Here is a 17,640-nt window from a genome sequence, read left to right as displayed (position 1 = left end):
TCAGAAGCTACGCTCTACGCGGAAACCACCCTCCGGAGCGTGGGGAGGACGGGGTAAGGGTATTACCGAGATTACGCCCCGGTTTTTCGGATTACACGACCGATAGCTGGAGCTTTCACGTTTTCCGTTCATGCGCAAATTTCGAGCGCCTTTCTTCGGCCGGCCGCGTCCCCGTGCCAACCTACATTCCACCTCGTAATTTATAACGAATCGCGGTGTAAATTGCCCGTGGCAGCCCGCAAGGGGTCATCATAAATGCTCGCGCCTCTGAGCCTCGGATATAGTTCGAACGGTCGTAAAACTTTAACGATACGCTCGACTCTTTTTTCTCCTCGATCGCATACCAAGCTGTGTTACTGGACCTCCTCGGTCATTTCCCAGGATACACTAACCAGCTCGATAGCGGGCGCGAGGACGAAGTCGGCCGCGACGACGACGGGGCGGAGTCTTCCGGGCCTCCTTCGCGAGGAAACAATAAAATCACGCGTCGGGTAACAGGATTTTCCGCGTTGCTAACTGATTCGCCCCTAAACGGATCAGGCGAACATCTGTGCAGCGTCGAAGCTCGAAGCGAGACCGAGGAGCGATCGCTCGGGGTTAAGGCCACCGTTACTCCCCGATTACTCCGGTTTCGAGTTAATCCAAAGTGGCATTGTTTCTTTCCGTTTGCGCTAGTGAACGGAAAGCCTGCTGGCTTCCTTCGAGCGGAGTCCGGAAAGTACGCAGAGGGAGGAAGCTAGCTCGTTAGATAGTAAGACGGAAGTCATTGGATCGCTCGTTTAACTTCCTTCCCTTCTTCTGTGAGGCGATGATCCTTCGAAATGGCTCGATCGAGATTTACCGTGAGATCGCGCAGCGGGCGGCCAAAGCTACGCTTCTCTCGCCTACCAGACGCTTCGTATCGCGTCGCGTCGCGCACCTGTGCTCACAGAAGAAGCAACGGGAGAAGAAAGCGAACGCTGGGGCCCCGGAAACGAAATTCGCCTAGCCGTTCTGGCCCGAGTGCATGCCCACATCGCGCCGTTGTGTGCACGTCTGCGCGCGGTGGACGCGTAGAATGGGGAAGACGGAGGCCCGGGACACGTCGCGTTTTCAACGCTGCCGATGCAACAATGGAGACTTCGGTCCTCGGATCGAGTCCGACACAATGCGCCGCTGACGTGTTTATATAGCTGCAGAGGGCCGGAGAGGCTGGCGGAGACGGGCCGTACACGGGCGACCGTGTAATTTAGTTATAGATCAGTTTGTTACAATTTGGCGTTTCGTTTGTACGGGCCCTGTAAACTGTGTTTACCCAGGCCTCGATGATCGACGAGTGAACGCGGTTTGCTTAGGAGCCACCCCGCGCGGACAGACCCTCCGACACGGCTTGCCCTTTTTCACCCTAATGCGAACCTCCGTATGCTCTTCTCTTTCTTTTTTTTTATTTTACACACAATACGCCCGGCGTGTCGGTAGAAAAATATTACTTTGCACCACGTCGCGGGCAATTCTCGATTGGGAGACGAAGCGACTGTAAGGTCCGAGACGAGGCGAAGAGAGCGCAATTCTACGATCACGAAGGAGCTCTGGTCTGGTCAGTGGCGCACTCGGGATTTAATCCTGGTGGAAAGCGAGTCGAAGGGATAAAAATATTTTTAATGCAAATGCAATACAATTCATTGGGTGATTATACAAATTTATTTAAAGAATAAAATCGAGTTCTTTCTTCTTTTTACAAAGATCTCGAATTACTTCAGCCGAGTTGTGCTGATGTAAATATTTTTAATGCAAATTCAATACAATTCATTAGGTGATTATACAAATTTATTTAAAGAATAAAATCGAGTTCATTTTTCTTTTTACAAAGATCTCGAATTACTTCAGCCGAGTTGTACTGATGTAAATATTTTTAATGCAAATTCAATAAAATTCATTAGGTGATTACAAAAATTTATTTAAAGAATAAAACCACCTCTGGGTGCGCCACTGCCTATTAGTAAATGTTACTGTAACTGTATGCGATTCGTCGACAGAGCGGTAGCTAAATAGTGGCGGAGCAGCTTGCTCGAGTGGGTGATCTGTAGATCGGTCGGCAGCTCTTTAAACCGGCAGGCCGCGTATTTGGAAACGAGCCTCGCATAATAGTGGACACGGCGCAGGTTAAAGATCCACAAAGAGCCGCGGCCATTGAAAGCCGGCGATACTTAAGGGATCGTCAACGAGAAGCTTTAACCCTTATTGCCGGAGATACGTTTATTCTGACACGGGAAGCCCGTCGAACAATATTTTAGTCGTGTATTTGGAAGCAAATAGGTGTGTACATGCTAGCCGCCGAGCTAATCCGAGCCAGATCTCGGGGAATCTTTTGGCTTTGCCAATTAGACGTTGTCCCGGACGGAGAAAAGAAGACGACACCGAACAGGAGCCGAAGGGCTGCGCTCACGGACAAGGGGGTTGAAACGAAGAAGCAGTGGCTAGGAACGAGGGAAGAAAGACGATGCAGGGCTCTTCTTGCTGACTGCGCGCAGCAGAGAACCCAGTTTAACGCGGGCTTTAACCAATTCAATTCATAGGCTCGGGTTAAGCCAGGATTTGTGGCTTAGCACTGATGGTGTTTGCTACCACCACGAGAGATTTAACTGTTTCTGCGGCAGACCATCCTCGGACCGCCGGCCAGGTACTTCTATATGTGTTACACGCACGCACCACTGACACGGAGCCATCGGTTTTCCACCGGGGATGCAACAAACTGCAACCTGTTTCCTTTCGTTAATCGCCGCCCCAGAGAACCGACATTTTCTCCTCCGTAGACCAACTTCTGAACCGAATCGTTCCTGCCCTACCGTTCGAGGCAGACGAGCGGAGCCCGGGGCCGCGATTAAAGCGGAATTGGAGAAACCGATAACGCTAGTGGAGAAATTTTATCGAAACGCTGCAACGCGTAAGATCGGGCTATAAATCCGGCCGAGACCTTTTATTCCCGGGTTCGAGCGATATTGGGATCCACGGGGAAGCTAGGGTTTGGGAGGCGTTTTAGGGGCGTGGTGCGAAGCCATTAACCCGAAAGCAGCGTTCGAAAGGTCGGCCTCGTTCGCGGAAACGTTGAGAGGCATACCGCAGTAATTGCCACATTTTGCATAACTATAACGATAACTCTAATTAGAATAATATACGCACACGCGCGACGAGGGGCGTTCACGGCGCCGCCCACTTCTCAACCCTCTCGACGATTTCCCTAATCAATGAAGCATCAAATTTGTCCGCGGAGGGCGAACAGATCCGCCGATGTAAGGATAATCGGAGAGTTTCGTTCGAGTATCCTGGAGATTCCGGCGCAACCGCGCGAGGAACACTTGTGCTTAGGTACCTAAGCCGTTATATAATATTTCACGACGGGCTGTTCGCTCGCTGGCATTAAAGCGACTCCAATTAAAGTTTCCTAAGCACGATTTTGCGGATCGTCCGCCTTTCACTTGCTTTTTGCGAGACCCGCCGATACGCCGGAGCGATCTATTCTCTTCTTTCGCGGGATAGGATCATTAATATACGTTGCTGCCGCGAAAGTTTGACGGGGAAACAAAACTCGAGTGTCTGCGGTTCGAAAGATCGGCTTGGAAGTACTGTACGCTCCACGCGAAACGCGACCTTTCCTGGTTATTACCTGACCTTCCCGGTAGGCTGTTATAAAGCACTTAGCTCTTTGTGCACCCCTTCATCGACCGTGGTCCGTTCATTTGGAAAATGGCATTTCTTGTTTTATAATTAGATAGCGCGTAAGAAACCTACGCTGATTAAGACGTTCTCGTTAATTTCAACGAGCAGGTACTACACTCGCTGAAAAGTTGCACGAAGATGCAAACGCTGAATATAGGGTAAACTCGGGTAAACTCGGGTAAGTCCGTGATAGTTTTAGAATCTGTCTATTAACTGCTGATATTTACATATTCTGAAAGTGAGTCTACGATATAATGATAGGTCAGACATCGGAGAAACAAATAATAGGTTAACAGAAATTTACTAAGTATATTTAATTGAAAATATACCAAATGAAATTGTCATGACATACTCTGGTTACTCTGTGATAGTACTCTGGTAACTCCGTGATAGTTCTGGCTAGCCCATGATATGGTCAGCTACTTTTTTTTATATTATTTTATATTATTTTAAATGATTTTACATTATTTTACATTATTTTATATTATTTTATATTATTTTATATTATCTTATATTATCTTAAATTATTTTATATTATGTTACATTACTTTAAATGATTTTAGATTATTTTACATTATTTTACATTATTTTACATTATTTTATATTATTTTATATTATCTTATATTATTTTATATTATCTTATATTATCTTATATTATCTTATATAATCTTATATTATTTTATATTATTTTATATTATTGTTATTTAGTGCATAATCAATCGTTTCATGATTTTAGATATCTGAGACGTAAGGAAACATTGTTTCTGGTATTGACCATCAAAATTTCTCAAACAGCGCAATCAGAAACGCAGTCTCAGGCACGCGAAAAATAAGAATTTAATCACTTTTCATAACCAAAAATAACCAGGGCTTGAAACGGTTCCGAAAATAACTGTTTAAAACTATTATATAAAGGTTCTGATTAAAACGGTTATGGAGAACTTTTATTCCAAATAACTGTTACGAAGAACCGAAATTTCCAACTAATCATTTGTTTCGGTTACGATTCCTATTTCCCTTTTCATATCAGTTCCATAACCGTTATTTTTTCGGTTCTATATCGGTTCCGAAACGGTACCAGAATCAATTCTTATATCGACTTTTCCCTAATTGATATCATTCATTATCGTAGCTGTAGATTGCTGCAGATGTTCGTCTTTTTTACAAAATCCTTATAGAAACTCTGTGTTAGTGTTCGTACCATCTAAATTGAGTCAGGCAATTTAGAGTTACATATAAATGAAAAACTATCACGGAGTAACCTGTACCACGAACTTACCCGAGTTTACCCTACTGCTTGAGAAATATCTAGCAGAACGCATCCAGGGGGAAATATTCGGCCTAGCCGCCCCCCTCGCGGTGGGACTTGATCGAGAAGGCACACGCGCTCGAAAAAGAGAGGCTGGAGGCTGGTAGAAACGGAGGTCGAGGCGGATGGAAGCGGGTGAAACGGCGCGGCGGATCGGTGTGCCGTGGCACGCCGGTAAATATGTGGCTGCCACGGCACATATGTATCCGCACATAGCAGCCCAGTTGGGCCTCTAATGATGATCTACGGTTAGCTACCGCGCACAGCTTCTATAAACCTCCTAATTTCTCCTCTATAAATTCGTCGAGGAAGGCCGGGGCCCCTTCCACCCGGTGGCTTTCTCGTGGTTTTTACTCTTCCGCGACCGATCGGTTCCATCTCTTTCCCCGCAGCCCGTCGTAAATACGCAACTGTATTTAACGTCCGACGCGGTGCGTGTGTTGGCCCTATCCAGGGGCCCAGCGCGACGCACGCTACGCGACCGCGGATCATTTATTATTTACCGCCGGTGTGCCTGCCCCCTTATGTGCCTCCGCCAAGACACTGACTGCGACCGGCCGTGGGGAGGGCAGAGATACGCGCACCAACCACCGCCACCGCGGAGGGAAGAGGAGCGAGAAAGATGTCCGGTTCGCGGTATCACGGGGACGACAAAAGCGACGTGGAGTCGCCTTCTCTCTCCTCCCCCCCTACCGGCTGCATCGCCGTCCCTCCTTCTTCTTAATTTTTATTCCCTTGGAACTAGAGTTCTGGGCTGGTCGCGGTGGAATTTATATTCGTCCGCCGTCCCCCGCGCCCCGCCGTACCGGTGTAACGAACCCGATCCACACGCTTTTCGCACGCCGCGCCACGGTCCACATCGAGGATATCTGTGGAATTTGGAATCGACACGCGGAACGGGGCGGAGTGTGCGCAGCGCCCGAGAGATGATCCGCGTGCCCGTCCTTTGTAAACCGGTTACGCGCGTACGCCATTGGAATTCGAGTGAAAGTAATGAAGTCGCGGGAGATGAGGCGCGTTACGCCGAAGACGATCGCGAGCGGTCTAACGCGGCGAGGAATTACTTTCGGTTGCGACTACCTATAAAATCTCATTCGTAACGAATATCTCAATCCCGTATACTCCACGCCCCGAGCTAACAGCCGCTTTATTGATCATCAATTTTCATTTCCTCACGCTCCCGTGAATCCAGAGCTGTGCGTTAACGATCGCACGGCTACGGGAGTGTGGAAACCGTGTTACGGAAGCGAATCGCAACGAGGATTTCGCGTACGAACGAGTTACCCAGGAACTGGCTGGATCGATTTGTTTATCGCTCCACGGGTGGCCCGAGAGTGCGCTTGGATTTCCTATCGTAAAGGATCGGTAAGGGCTTGGTAGCGGGGCTGGTTAACCAGCCCGCTACTTCGAACACGAGACTCGAAGAAATTTCACGGCGATACGGGCGAGCGGTGGTAAAGGGGGCTAATGAAGATCTTAGTACCCCACGGAATTACTTTCCTCACCGTAATCATCGCGGCTGTAAAAGCCCTGGGAACGAGGGCTAGAGTCGATTGCGGGGAATACTACAGGCACCCTAATATAACTCGTTTATTGCGCCCGCGGGACAAGGTGATTTTTCGAAACAGCGCTACTCACCCCTCCTAAAAAAAAGAAGGTAGAAAGAAAGGAGGGAAAAAAAACAGGAAACTCTAGAAATAAATGTAGCTTTAACCTAGTGCGAATCTAAGAGGCGACGAGGACGCAGAGTCCCTTTTACGGTCCAGGAGAGATCGAAGGGCGAATAGGGAAGCTGGAGGAGGGAAAACATCAGGGCGGAGCCTGAACACAGGAGGAGGAATAAAACGCGCAAACTCGATACACGCCTCTCTGTCTCTTTCTCTCCAGGCTCCCTCTTCGAGCAAACCACCCCGTCCGGGTTTCCTCTTTTCATCTTTATATAGATTTTTTACCTCCCTGCCACCTCTCGCGCCGAGAGGCCTGCGCAAACTTGCCCATGCGACGTCTATCTTTCTCGGGCGAGTCGTAGGCACTTTGTGTACTAAAATTTTTCTTCTAGTAGTACCTGCATACCGCGGTACATGCTCGTTCGTTCGCGGGGCTCGACGATTTCGAGCCGCGAGTATGATCCGCGGACGGAGATCGACACGGAGGGAAAAGATTAACAAATTACAGAGCGTCTCGTAACTTCTGGCGCGATCGAGGATAAAATGTTCGCGACAGTCGTAAACTTCGGCAATTCATATTAGAACGCGTGAGCTTAATAAGACTTTGCAAGTACGGGCATAAGGGTCAGGCTACAGAATAAGGCTGTTCGAGTACTCGGAAAAAGCGAGCCGAGCCAAGTGCCCTTAAAAAACGAGTGGCTCGAAAGAACCGAGCGGCTCGATAAAACCGAGTAGCTCGAATTTTTTCGAGCGGCTCGAAAGAACTGAGCGCCCGAAAGAATCGAGAAGCTTTAATTATTTTAAGCGGCTCGAATGCACTTGGAGCGGATTGAAATTTTCGAGCAGACCGTGTCGAGTACCTTGACGCGTGAACGTTTCGGGCAATACAAATGTTTCGAGTATTCTAGGTTACGTTTATCTACGGGAATGTAAATAATGGTTCTCGATAAGTAATGCGAATAATTAAAATGTAAGCTGTAAATGAAAATATTCTGTAACTTTTGAAAATAAGTACTAAATTCAAAGCTTTCATTTTTTTGTGTATTTACGAACGTATTCATACACTTCTCTTTATATTAGCTTTCTTTTCTTCTTACGTTTTTCTTCGTAACCTAAAATATTCGAAACATTCGTGTTGCCCGAAACGTTCAAGCTTCAAGTTACTCGACACAGTCGGTCCGTTCGAGAAAATTCGAGTTTCTCGTTTCTTTCGGGCCGCCCGATTCTATCGAGCCACTCGAAAAAATCGAGCCATTCGATTTTTACGGGTACTCGGTTCGGCTCGGTCCGAACTTCAAGCTACTGGAATATTCGATTACTCGAACAGTCTTACTACGGAACATTTATTTTCCTAGCAAACGGTTTGCAGCTGCATTACCCGCTACGGGACACCACGTGTTACAGGAGTTCCATCTATCTACCTACTTCATGGAAATAACTTTCATCTGAATATTTACAATATTCGAGTGTCATGTATAGAAATCACACGATACACGAGTCACGGTCATAATGCCTGGTCGAATATCGTTCAGCCTGTGTAATCGTAACGGTAAATAGGAATGCTGTAGGAACGACACACTACGAACTACACACACGCGCTAGCCTGGTATACAGAATATAGTGAGGCGCGTAGTGACATCCTGCGGATGCCACGGTCATTACGCCCTAATCTCGCAGCTTTTTTACCGCTCCATGCAAGATGTGTTCTCGTGACTTTTCTGCTCGTATTTTCGTAGCATGTCACTACGCATAACCAATTTCGAGGGTTTTGCTTTTCTACTTACGTTGGCCTGATGCTCTCGGGGTGGTCAGTGACATCGGGTCGCTGGATCGTCAGGTAGCCGGTTTCTCGGAGATTCACAGCCCAGGATCGATGATCGTTGACCTTTGACAGGCTGCTGCTATATCCATGTATCCATGCACGGTATCTATAATTCCAGTGAGTTCACTTCACTTGCACGATCACTCCGAAACGAGACAGGCCTTTGTTCCGCACTGCGTCACTGTTGCACTAACGCCATCTTGTTTTCTCCCGCGTTTTCGATCATTCCACGTTCCGAAAATCGCGGCGCACACCTCCTTCCCCTCGCCCCCCTCGTCCAGCCCAACGACCGTTAGCATTAATTTACTGCAATTAACGCGCCGTGTAGTCAAATTAGCGTTAGGAAACACGTCGAACCGGTGCATAGAACAAGTTTTGCTAGAATTTTGGTCAAGCATAACGATGACTGCCCGTAAATATAAGATAAGACGAAAACTTTGATCGGGACGCGGAGGAATGGACTCGCCCACTGCACTGCGGCGAATTTTTCCTTTTAATACTCACAAATTAATATAATTTCCAAAACTGATGCACACATTCCTCGGTAGTCCGGCTATCCTTTGGGGGCGAAGAGGGCATTCGATGCGCGATAATTCCGGTAAAAAACAAAGATATAAGGGAAAGGAGGAACTGGCGGTTGGCGACAGGTTTACCAATATGCACTCTTCGGAAGGAGCCGACTCCAATGACTGCTCCCCCTCCATCAGAACACTGCCAAGATGTCGCATTCTTCGTATAATTGCTGCAAAAAAAATTTAACAAATTTAAAAAATCTGACTGCTTAAAAAGCGAAATAAAATGACAAAAACAAGATTTAATTTATTTAAACATAGTATGTTATTTATCATAAATAGGATAATAATAAGATGACGATTTAAATTAACTCAATTACCTGCAGTCGGGGGCCTTAAATCTTTTGGTGTAATTACATTCGAAAAAATTACATATTGTCTTAATAAATATATTATGTATCGCTGTTCGCACTAATTAGATTTGATGGGATATTAATAACGCTAACAGTATTTCCCACGCGGACAAAGAGAAACATATAATTCACTAAATACGCTGAAGTTGAAATGTCACTATATAGGCAGGAATTTGCATTGATGTCGTCCATCTCTTTGTTTTACAAACTTGAAGCACATTCTTTAGTCATTGCGGTACATGCTTGGGATAGAAGAGCACCAAAAGATTTAAGGCCCCCGACTGCAGGCAATTGAGTTAATTTAAATTGTCATCTTATTATTATCCTATTTATGATAAATAATATACTATGTATAAATAAATTAAATCTTAAGGTGTAAATAAATTAAGTCTTGTCACTTTAGTTCGCTTTTTAAGCAGTCGGGTTTTTAAAATTTGTTTAATTTTTTTTTATTTTTTTCTTTTTAATGATGTATAGAAATATTGTACGGCAAGGGCCGCCGCCTGTTTAATTCGTTAAGGGAAACACTGCCGTGAGGGTTTTTAAGAACTTTCCTCGGATCCAGGTCACTAATTGCGAGTCCTACCCACTTTTTTTATTTCTATCCCACAATTTTGGAAAATTATATATCGTAGGGCATTCGGAAGGTCAAGACAATTCTAAAGACACCTCATTTGTCCACAGATCAGTGTATCCGTAGAGGCTCTAGAGCGTAACATCTGGACATAGGCTGGTAAACACAATACCCTCCTTTGCGTGCCGCAGTCGGGTAAAAAGGTGCCCAGCGCGGCGGAGGAGGATCGAGAAAGCGCGAATCTTCTTCGAAACTAATGTCGCGTAGCTATGAAATTTCGTTTTTCTTCCTGAAAATACGAGAAATTTCAGTTTATACAGCCGATTTACTATTTCGAGCGAAATTAAATCTTCTCATTAGATTAACAAATACCTAACAAACTTCTGCCGTATACCGCTATCCATGTGATTATAAGTTCTGGAACGAAAATATTCATATTCATTTCTTATATTTCCCACTTATTTTTCGCTCGTTATTTGCTGCTATGGGAAATACCAAGCTACAGGTAAAAACTTGTTTTTCGGTGGTCAGTGGATTAGCTCGCCCGCCCTACCTGCTGCGGCAATGTGTTGCGCGAATTTTAAATGAACGTAACACTGTGTACCGATTAGAACTACATTGTTGCCATTTAATTACAGCAATTAGCTGCACGGAAGTACTGTAGATGTTTGAAGACGTGAAATCCCCGAATTGAATGCCAGAATTGTATACAAAGGCTCCTCTGGAAAGGAAAATCGTTGTCCTTTAACCCATTACTTCCGCGATACATTATGCATGCTTTAATCTCGACATATTTATGGCGGAATTGGTACCAAGGAAAGGGCGATTCTGTGAAAGGTTCGGATCGCGTGGCGCGGATGCTGGCAGATCAGAAGTCCGCAGGTAGCTATACAAGGTATTAACCGTGCGAGTTCTCGGAGACCGGTCACCGACACCCTGTAATGTTTACCGTGGTTAGTTAATACCAAGAAGGGCGTTAACGGACAATGCCCGCTTGAATAGGCAACCGTTTAAGGGTTTTCCCAAAGCGAGGTACTCCTTAGACAGTGGCCATAGTCCCCGGGCAAATCGCAACTGTGTCGCGCTGTCTGAAAAGAACAATAGCCAGCGAAGAAAGGGTCTGCGTAAAGTGTTATTAATTCCTTGATGAGGGCACCGTATGCCTGTGGCGCAGGTAGAGGATAAAGGGTTCTGCGGGAGCACAGCTGACACTTGCTTCGACGTCACCATCACGATTTCCCCAGCAAGACGTACCTACCTACGTGTTTTTCTTTTCTTCTTTTTTTTTTACGTACCCCCAACGGATAGGAAACCGTTTTAACGATCTCTCCGCGAGGGTGCTTGTAAAAATACATAATCGTCTGTGAACACTTGCGCGCGTTGGATCAGAATATTTTTCCCCCGGCGAAGCAAAATATTTATCGTTGCAGTTTAATATCAGAGCGTATCGTGAGCGTTGCGCAAATGTTTAGGAAAAAGCTTTTGCATATATGTGAATATTATATAAATGTATCCTGTCGCGACGTGCTCCCTCTCGCTTTCCCTTTGTGTTTCGTACCAATTGACCCATTACTTGACGCGCGCTGGCCATTGCCAAAATAATCGCGAGATGCCACTGAGATTAGGAAGGTATGTGTGCACAAGTGCGCGCGGTGTGTTGACGAGGACATGTGCGATGGCTGTGCGACTCGTTGTACGAGAGTTCACTCTCACTCAATTTGAGCCTCATCCGCCGTAAGCGGATCGACCAGGCTGGCCTTTTAACGTCGGATAGTCTCGCCTCTCCTGGCTCTAGAGCATAGACGCCTATAACAAACATTATCCGCCATAATGCCCCCGTGTAAACATACCTACCAACGTGCATCGGCGACCTCTCATCTCGTCTCTTCTCCTCTCTCCTCGTCCCATCTTTTTCAGGCGCGTCGCATCTCCCTCTGCCCATGGTCCGTTGACCGGATAAAAACTTGGAAGTTTATTTAGCCGTTTAGCGCCTAGCGGGAAGTTAAGTTTTTCGGATAAGCCGACTCTTTTGCATGGTCCCCGCTACCCTACGCTTTCTTCCGGTTTAGCACGCGCCGCTACTCAGCTCCGATTCAGCTCTTACGCGTGCACCTCTCTCTCTCTCCCTCCCTCTCTCTGTCCGCGTTAATTTTGCGGGTCTAATCGCGCCATTAACCCACTTTCCAGCGATGTTAAACAAGCATTCGAGGGTTCATCTGCGCGTTGGATAAATCAAATTCCGGGGAGGTCGCCTCTCAGGATTCTGATAAATAATCGAGAAGCTTAGTGCGATAGGAAAATCGGACACTGTGGGTGGATCTGAAACTAAGGTTAGTCGGCTCGTATTCGTAGGTTTTTCGAGGCCACCGTACCGGGCTTGCCGGGTTCTGAAAAGGGCCCCCATGGGTGGCCATTCGTACGAATCCCCACTTCTGCCGGCCCACTCCGAAATCCCCACCCCCGTTTTCGGGAAGGGACTGAGGCAGGGTCCGGAAAACTATTTAGGGATGCCGCAGTGGGGGTAGGTCACAGTTTGACCGAATCCCTACGCGGGGCATCAAGTATTCGTGCTTGGCACAACCGGGTTGTTTGTCGCAACGTGCAGTTTGCGGGACTTGGCGCGCAGAGCCGTCGGTGCGCCGCGATTAAGGCAATTCTCCTGTGCAGCTTCGCATTGCCCAGTACACCGAGACCCGCAGTGACTGTGATAGTTTGGATTATGTGCTGTGACAGACGTGTGACAATCGTACGATTATAGTTCTGGATTTACGCGAGTGAATGTCTGAATATCTTGGTTACGGCGAGCCGACCCAGAACTTGGTACGTAGCCTCAACGAATTTAATTCCACCGATGGTATTACAGCGATATAGTTTAGAGACCACCGCGTGACAGGAAGTCCGGTGAAAAGAGCGCAATTTTCCGCGTTGAAGTCTCCACGGGTTAGGAGAGACGGAAAGGGGCTAGTATACGCGTGTCTATCCCCTGGAAAATTGTCGTCGGCGACAATAGGGGCGGCTTCTTTCGCGTTCGCGTCCATTGTGGCAAACTTTCCCGGGCTTAAAAGGAATGCTAATTTCTTCATTGTGCGCGGTCAGGGCGACGAGGAACGTTACCTTCCGAATCTCACGTTCTTACAGTTTGTACGATCCACGCTAGGAATAGTACCTACTGGGCCGTTATTGTGGCGAGGAATTCGGAAAGATTGCCCTCCGTCGATACGCACCGTAGTTCCCTTGACGCTTTAAACATTAAGTGAGGAGGAAATACGAGGATGCGCGGTTAATCGTGACGTCTCTATTGTGGTTACAGGTGGAGGAGTACCAAGGATACGATTGCACGCGAAACAGCAACGTGTCGGTGCCAGAGGGGCCGGCGACAAAACTGTCAGAGAGCAACGCGAAGCTATCTTTGCAATCGAGCCAGACCAATCATCGGGAGCAGAACAGCTGGTGGACAGCGGAGGAGGGCGGAGGTCAGGAGATAAGGGAGCGTGATAAGGGTGCAGCTGTGGCGGGTGAGCTGGCTTGCCTCGCGGGCTACATGGCGGGGTACCTGAAGGCGGCGGGAGCGACTTGCGCCCCGACCGGTAGTCCTCAGTACCACCACCACAGTCATCCAGCGATGGGGGTTGGTACTCATCCACATCCACACTCTCACTCGCACCCTGGGGCACCACATCCTGGTCTACCATCACCCTTCGCCCTCGCGACGCACGGTCATCCGCACCCCCATCCTCTGGAGCATGGACTCGCGGCATTCCCGCAAGGTTTGTCTTCTTACTTCTTTCAAATACGCATGCAGCATTGTTGGGCCGCCTTGGCGCCGACGCTTCGGAGGATTACGCGCGCCGCGCCAACAGTTCAAGGGTTGCGGCGGGTAATAAACAAGGGCTATTGACATGGCCGCGCAGGTAAAAGCGTGCAGGCGGGGTCGTGAGGTGGCGGTAGCTGCGCAGTTGATGACCTATTGTAAATCATCCTTCTTTTTATTGAGGCTGTACGTAGTTCGCTTTGTCCCATGGCTTTCACGAGCGGAGTAGATACCGATACTGTTCCAATTGCTTTATGGATTTTATATGAATATGAAGTATGCACGTACTTAGCTATAGACACTTTTATTTTCGTCGGCGGAAGTAGACCCGCGTGTTACGCGTTCAGCTTTAAATTTACGTATGAATTACTTCGGGCGCAGTTTAGACTGCTTCTCGTGCAATGTGGGAAGTTTAAAGGGAGCATTACATTTATCACGAGCGCTAGATCAGCCGGACTATACTGGCATTCGATCACTTTATTTAATAGTCTCGAATATTTTCCGTTGTTTACTTTTAAGCTCTGCATCTTATTGTTCGGCGGATGATGCACGTATCAGGAATTTCGCGAATCGCGCGGCGTGTTATCTCCCAGCAAAAGTATTGCGTCCCGTCCGCCATACTAGCTATTATTGATTGTCATGCAAATCGATGCATCGACTGAAGCCATACGAGGCCGAAGTAAACTCGGGGCTTCTTACCTATAGTCAGCTTGTATCATTCCGTGGCAGGCGCTCGAATGCATTTCTCTTCGACGTTGCCTTTAAAGCATCGGCAGAATTTTTCATTCGAAAATTCCGCATACATCTGGACCGATCCAAGGCAAATAAGTTCCCCGTGAGTTCCGCGCCATGGGCTCACGTCCAACGCGATATCCGCCCGAACATAATGGGTATTATAAAGTCAGATTCCTACGCAGCCAGAATTGAACGCTGCTTCTTTGATCCGCGAGATATTTCCGCTCGCAACGTCTCCTCCTTCCCGACAAACGCTTTCGGTCAAGTTTCATTCTTCCACTCCTCCGGCCACCGTTTATTCCACTATGCGCGACAATGAAATAGGAAAACATGGCTTTAAACGGATTTCCCAGCGCCACGTGCAAAGTGTTTTTGTTTGTTTACGAGTCGGTAAAAAACAGTGGATCCCACCGTGTATTTTCAAGATCCTTTTGCACAGAGCTTTGCACGAATACCGCAATACGTGTTCGGTTAAAAAACGCGGCGCGATGCAGAAAAAAGGAAGGTAGGAACCATTAACGCGAGGGCATCGATCAAGTGGCCGATCCGCGAAAAAAAAGAACGGAAAAAGCTTTCTGCCGCGTGAAAATCGAAGGGCGAGAGATGAGCTTGAAAATGGAAGATTATTTCCCAGCTTGGAACTCGCGTAAACGTGCCAGTCGCGATCTTTTAATTTCCAAGATGGGTCTCTGACATGGAAGTTGCGTTCGCGCGGCTTTCTTCGTTTCGAGAGTCCGTCGCTGCGCAGGCAGTTTGTTGGTTAAAACCGGAAGAGCCCGGTATAGATACGCGTACCTTCTCTCCGTGTCGTCGTCTTTTTCGCGGCGGTTTGAAAGGGGCCCAGAGAGGCGGCAGAGAAAGGGGGAGTGGAGCGGCGACGAGGGGGTGGGATGAGGGGGCAGAATGCCCCAGCGAAGAAGAGTAGAGAGAACCATGAGAGTAAGCCGCTTATCAGGGTGGCAGCAGGCACTATAGGTCCAACCAACGCAGATAGGTGGGTTTCCATGGAAACACGGATCTGTCCGTTAGGTCCCTACGTATCCACGTCCAGCCGCCTATCCGTTGTAGGCGTATCCGCTACACGAAAAGCCGTGGAACGAGAGAGGAACGAGCCGTGCGCCTCTGGCTCCGTGCGCGCCCCTACGAAAGAGGCAGCCGGAGAACGGAAGCGGCCTGGAGGACCGCGAGAACGAGCGAAGGGCTTTTACGTTCGTTTATCAAGTAAACGTCGCCGTCGCGGCCGAGTTTGAATTATTTCGTCGGTCGCGAACTGCCGACGGAATCGACTCTTTTATTCCCGAAATGCATAATACACGAAGGCGAGGCCCCCATCGCGTGAAATCACAAAATTAAAACGGAGATGAAACTTCGCGAGACGACTACGCGCGACCTCGAGGAAGCCTCGAGGAACGTCGATGCGGCCCGTTAAGGTCGAAGCGATCGTGTTACGAGAAACGATGTTACAGTCGCGTGCGCGGGAAGAGACAGTCCGTGTCGGGGAGAACGCTCGGGCGCGTCGTATGTCAGTATTTATTTTATTATGCAATCGCACGAGGGGGTCGTGCTATCGGGGGCCGGGAAAAAAGAAGCAGTAGCCCCGGGCGGAACGGAGGGTGCCAAAGGGGAGGCGTGTTGAAACGTTGTCGTTAACGCGCCGAGGATTCTGCCCCGGTGCTCGGGGACACTGCGAGTGTCAGCGGGTACGTGGGAATCGCGTCACATGCCTCGCCCTTTTCTCACTCGACTACTACTATTTGTTGTCGCAGAGAAATTGCCCGTCCACTTAACTTCCTCCTGGCTCCCGGTGGGATCGCGACGCGTAAACATCTACGCCTCTGATTCTTTACTCCGAACGACGGTAGAGGAGTAAGGGAGGAACGATTCCTTTTAGCTCGCCTACTTTGGCCGGTGCTAATTAGCCCGAGAGAAATTTATAGTCCAGTAGCAACGCGACGTTTGATCGGCGAGCTTGTCAGCTCGATAGAATTCCAATCACTCAATTCGGGAGTCAGGTTAAGGGCGGCACGTGGCGGTAGCACGTGCGCCCAACGTCGTTACCAAGTGGCCACAAAACGTCCGGCTAAACAAGCACGCGCGAGAGCACCGGGGAGAAATCTTATTCGGAATCGCGGCAGGAAGAGTTCGCGTGGATCGGCGCGTGCCGCGAGTAAATTGAGTAGGTGGATGGTGTCGTCCCCGAAGCCCCAAAGGAGGGGTCCAAATACAGGTCCGCTCCTAATTGCAGGATAAACACTCGAGGCTGAGTGAAATATCACGTACAACGATATCGATACGTCCCACCTCTTCTCCGCTTCTACGTATGACTTGTTCCTGTCTTCTGAAAGTCGTTCCTATGCATCGATCAGAGTGGGTCGTTGATTCCTCGTTCTTCTATTGATCGCTTTCCGGGGGAAGGTGCACCTACTTCCCTTCCGGCACACGCAGTCTTCGCCTTTTAAGATCGGTATAAGCAGGTTGCCCGAAGTAGGTGGAGCTGAGGAACCGTCTAAGAGGAAGCGATGGAAAAAGGCATCGGTTGGAAGACGGTAACACGAAGCTTATCCGATTATTCGCTTGTCCCAGATGTGTGTTGGTATTTCGTTACTTACTTATGCTCCTCTCCGCTAGATTACCGGCGTAACACCGACTAGATCCGAAGGCCACACGCGTCTCCTTCCGTTCGTTCTACGCGCTCTAAACTTCTTGCGCGGCCCTGCGCGGTGGCAGGTGTATCGTTCTCAGGTTCAACGATGCCGTCCCTTTAGTCTGACGTTGGTCTTGTGCAGGGAACGATCGCTCGTTGGACGACAATGTCCTGCCGCAATTGGCAATTCCGAAGGCGTGAAAGGCAAACTCTGACCTCCCTGCGGTTATCTACTTTGGTGCAGCGATTTCGCGGAGGTCACACTGTAAACGCAAAGTCGACCAAATGTTTTCGTAGCTGATGGCCTTTTAGAATTCCCTCTCCGAAAGGCAATGGCACGTGCTATCATCCCACGGTCCCCTGAATAATCCATCCCCCCCGCCTACGTCCTGCACCGTCTAGCAGCCTATTCGCATTTTAGCTTTTAATTAATTTTCGATTCCCTTCGCGGCCCGTA

The 17,640-nt window shown here is 48.3% G+C and overlaps 1 protein-coding gene across 1 annotated transcript in view; it reads left to right on the top strand.

The window, feature by feature from the left end:
* Positions 1–17,640, top strand: part of LOC143369360 (uncharacterized) — a 43,006-nt gene that overhangs the window by 14,538 nt on the left and 10,828 nt on the right. The window contains exon 2 of the mRNA XM_076813197.1: positions 13,304–13,760. Coding sequence (XP_076669312.1) covers positions 13,535–13,760 — 226 coding nt within the window. The 5' untranslated portion in view covers positions 13,304–13,534. The remainder of the gene's footprint in view (positions 1–13,303; positions 13,761–17,640) is intronic.

This window comes from Andrena cerasifolii, chromosome 5 (genome assembly GCF_050908995.1).
Source record: "Andrena cerasifolii isolate SP2316 chromosome 5, iyAndCera1_principal, whole genome shotgun sequence".
NCBI classification, from domain to species: Eukaryota; Metazoa; Arthropoda; class Insecta; order Hymenoptera; family Andrenidae; genus Andrena; species Andrena cerasifolii.
This window is presented reverse-complemented; position numbering and strand designations above follow the sequence as displayed.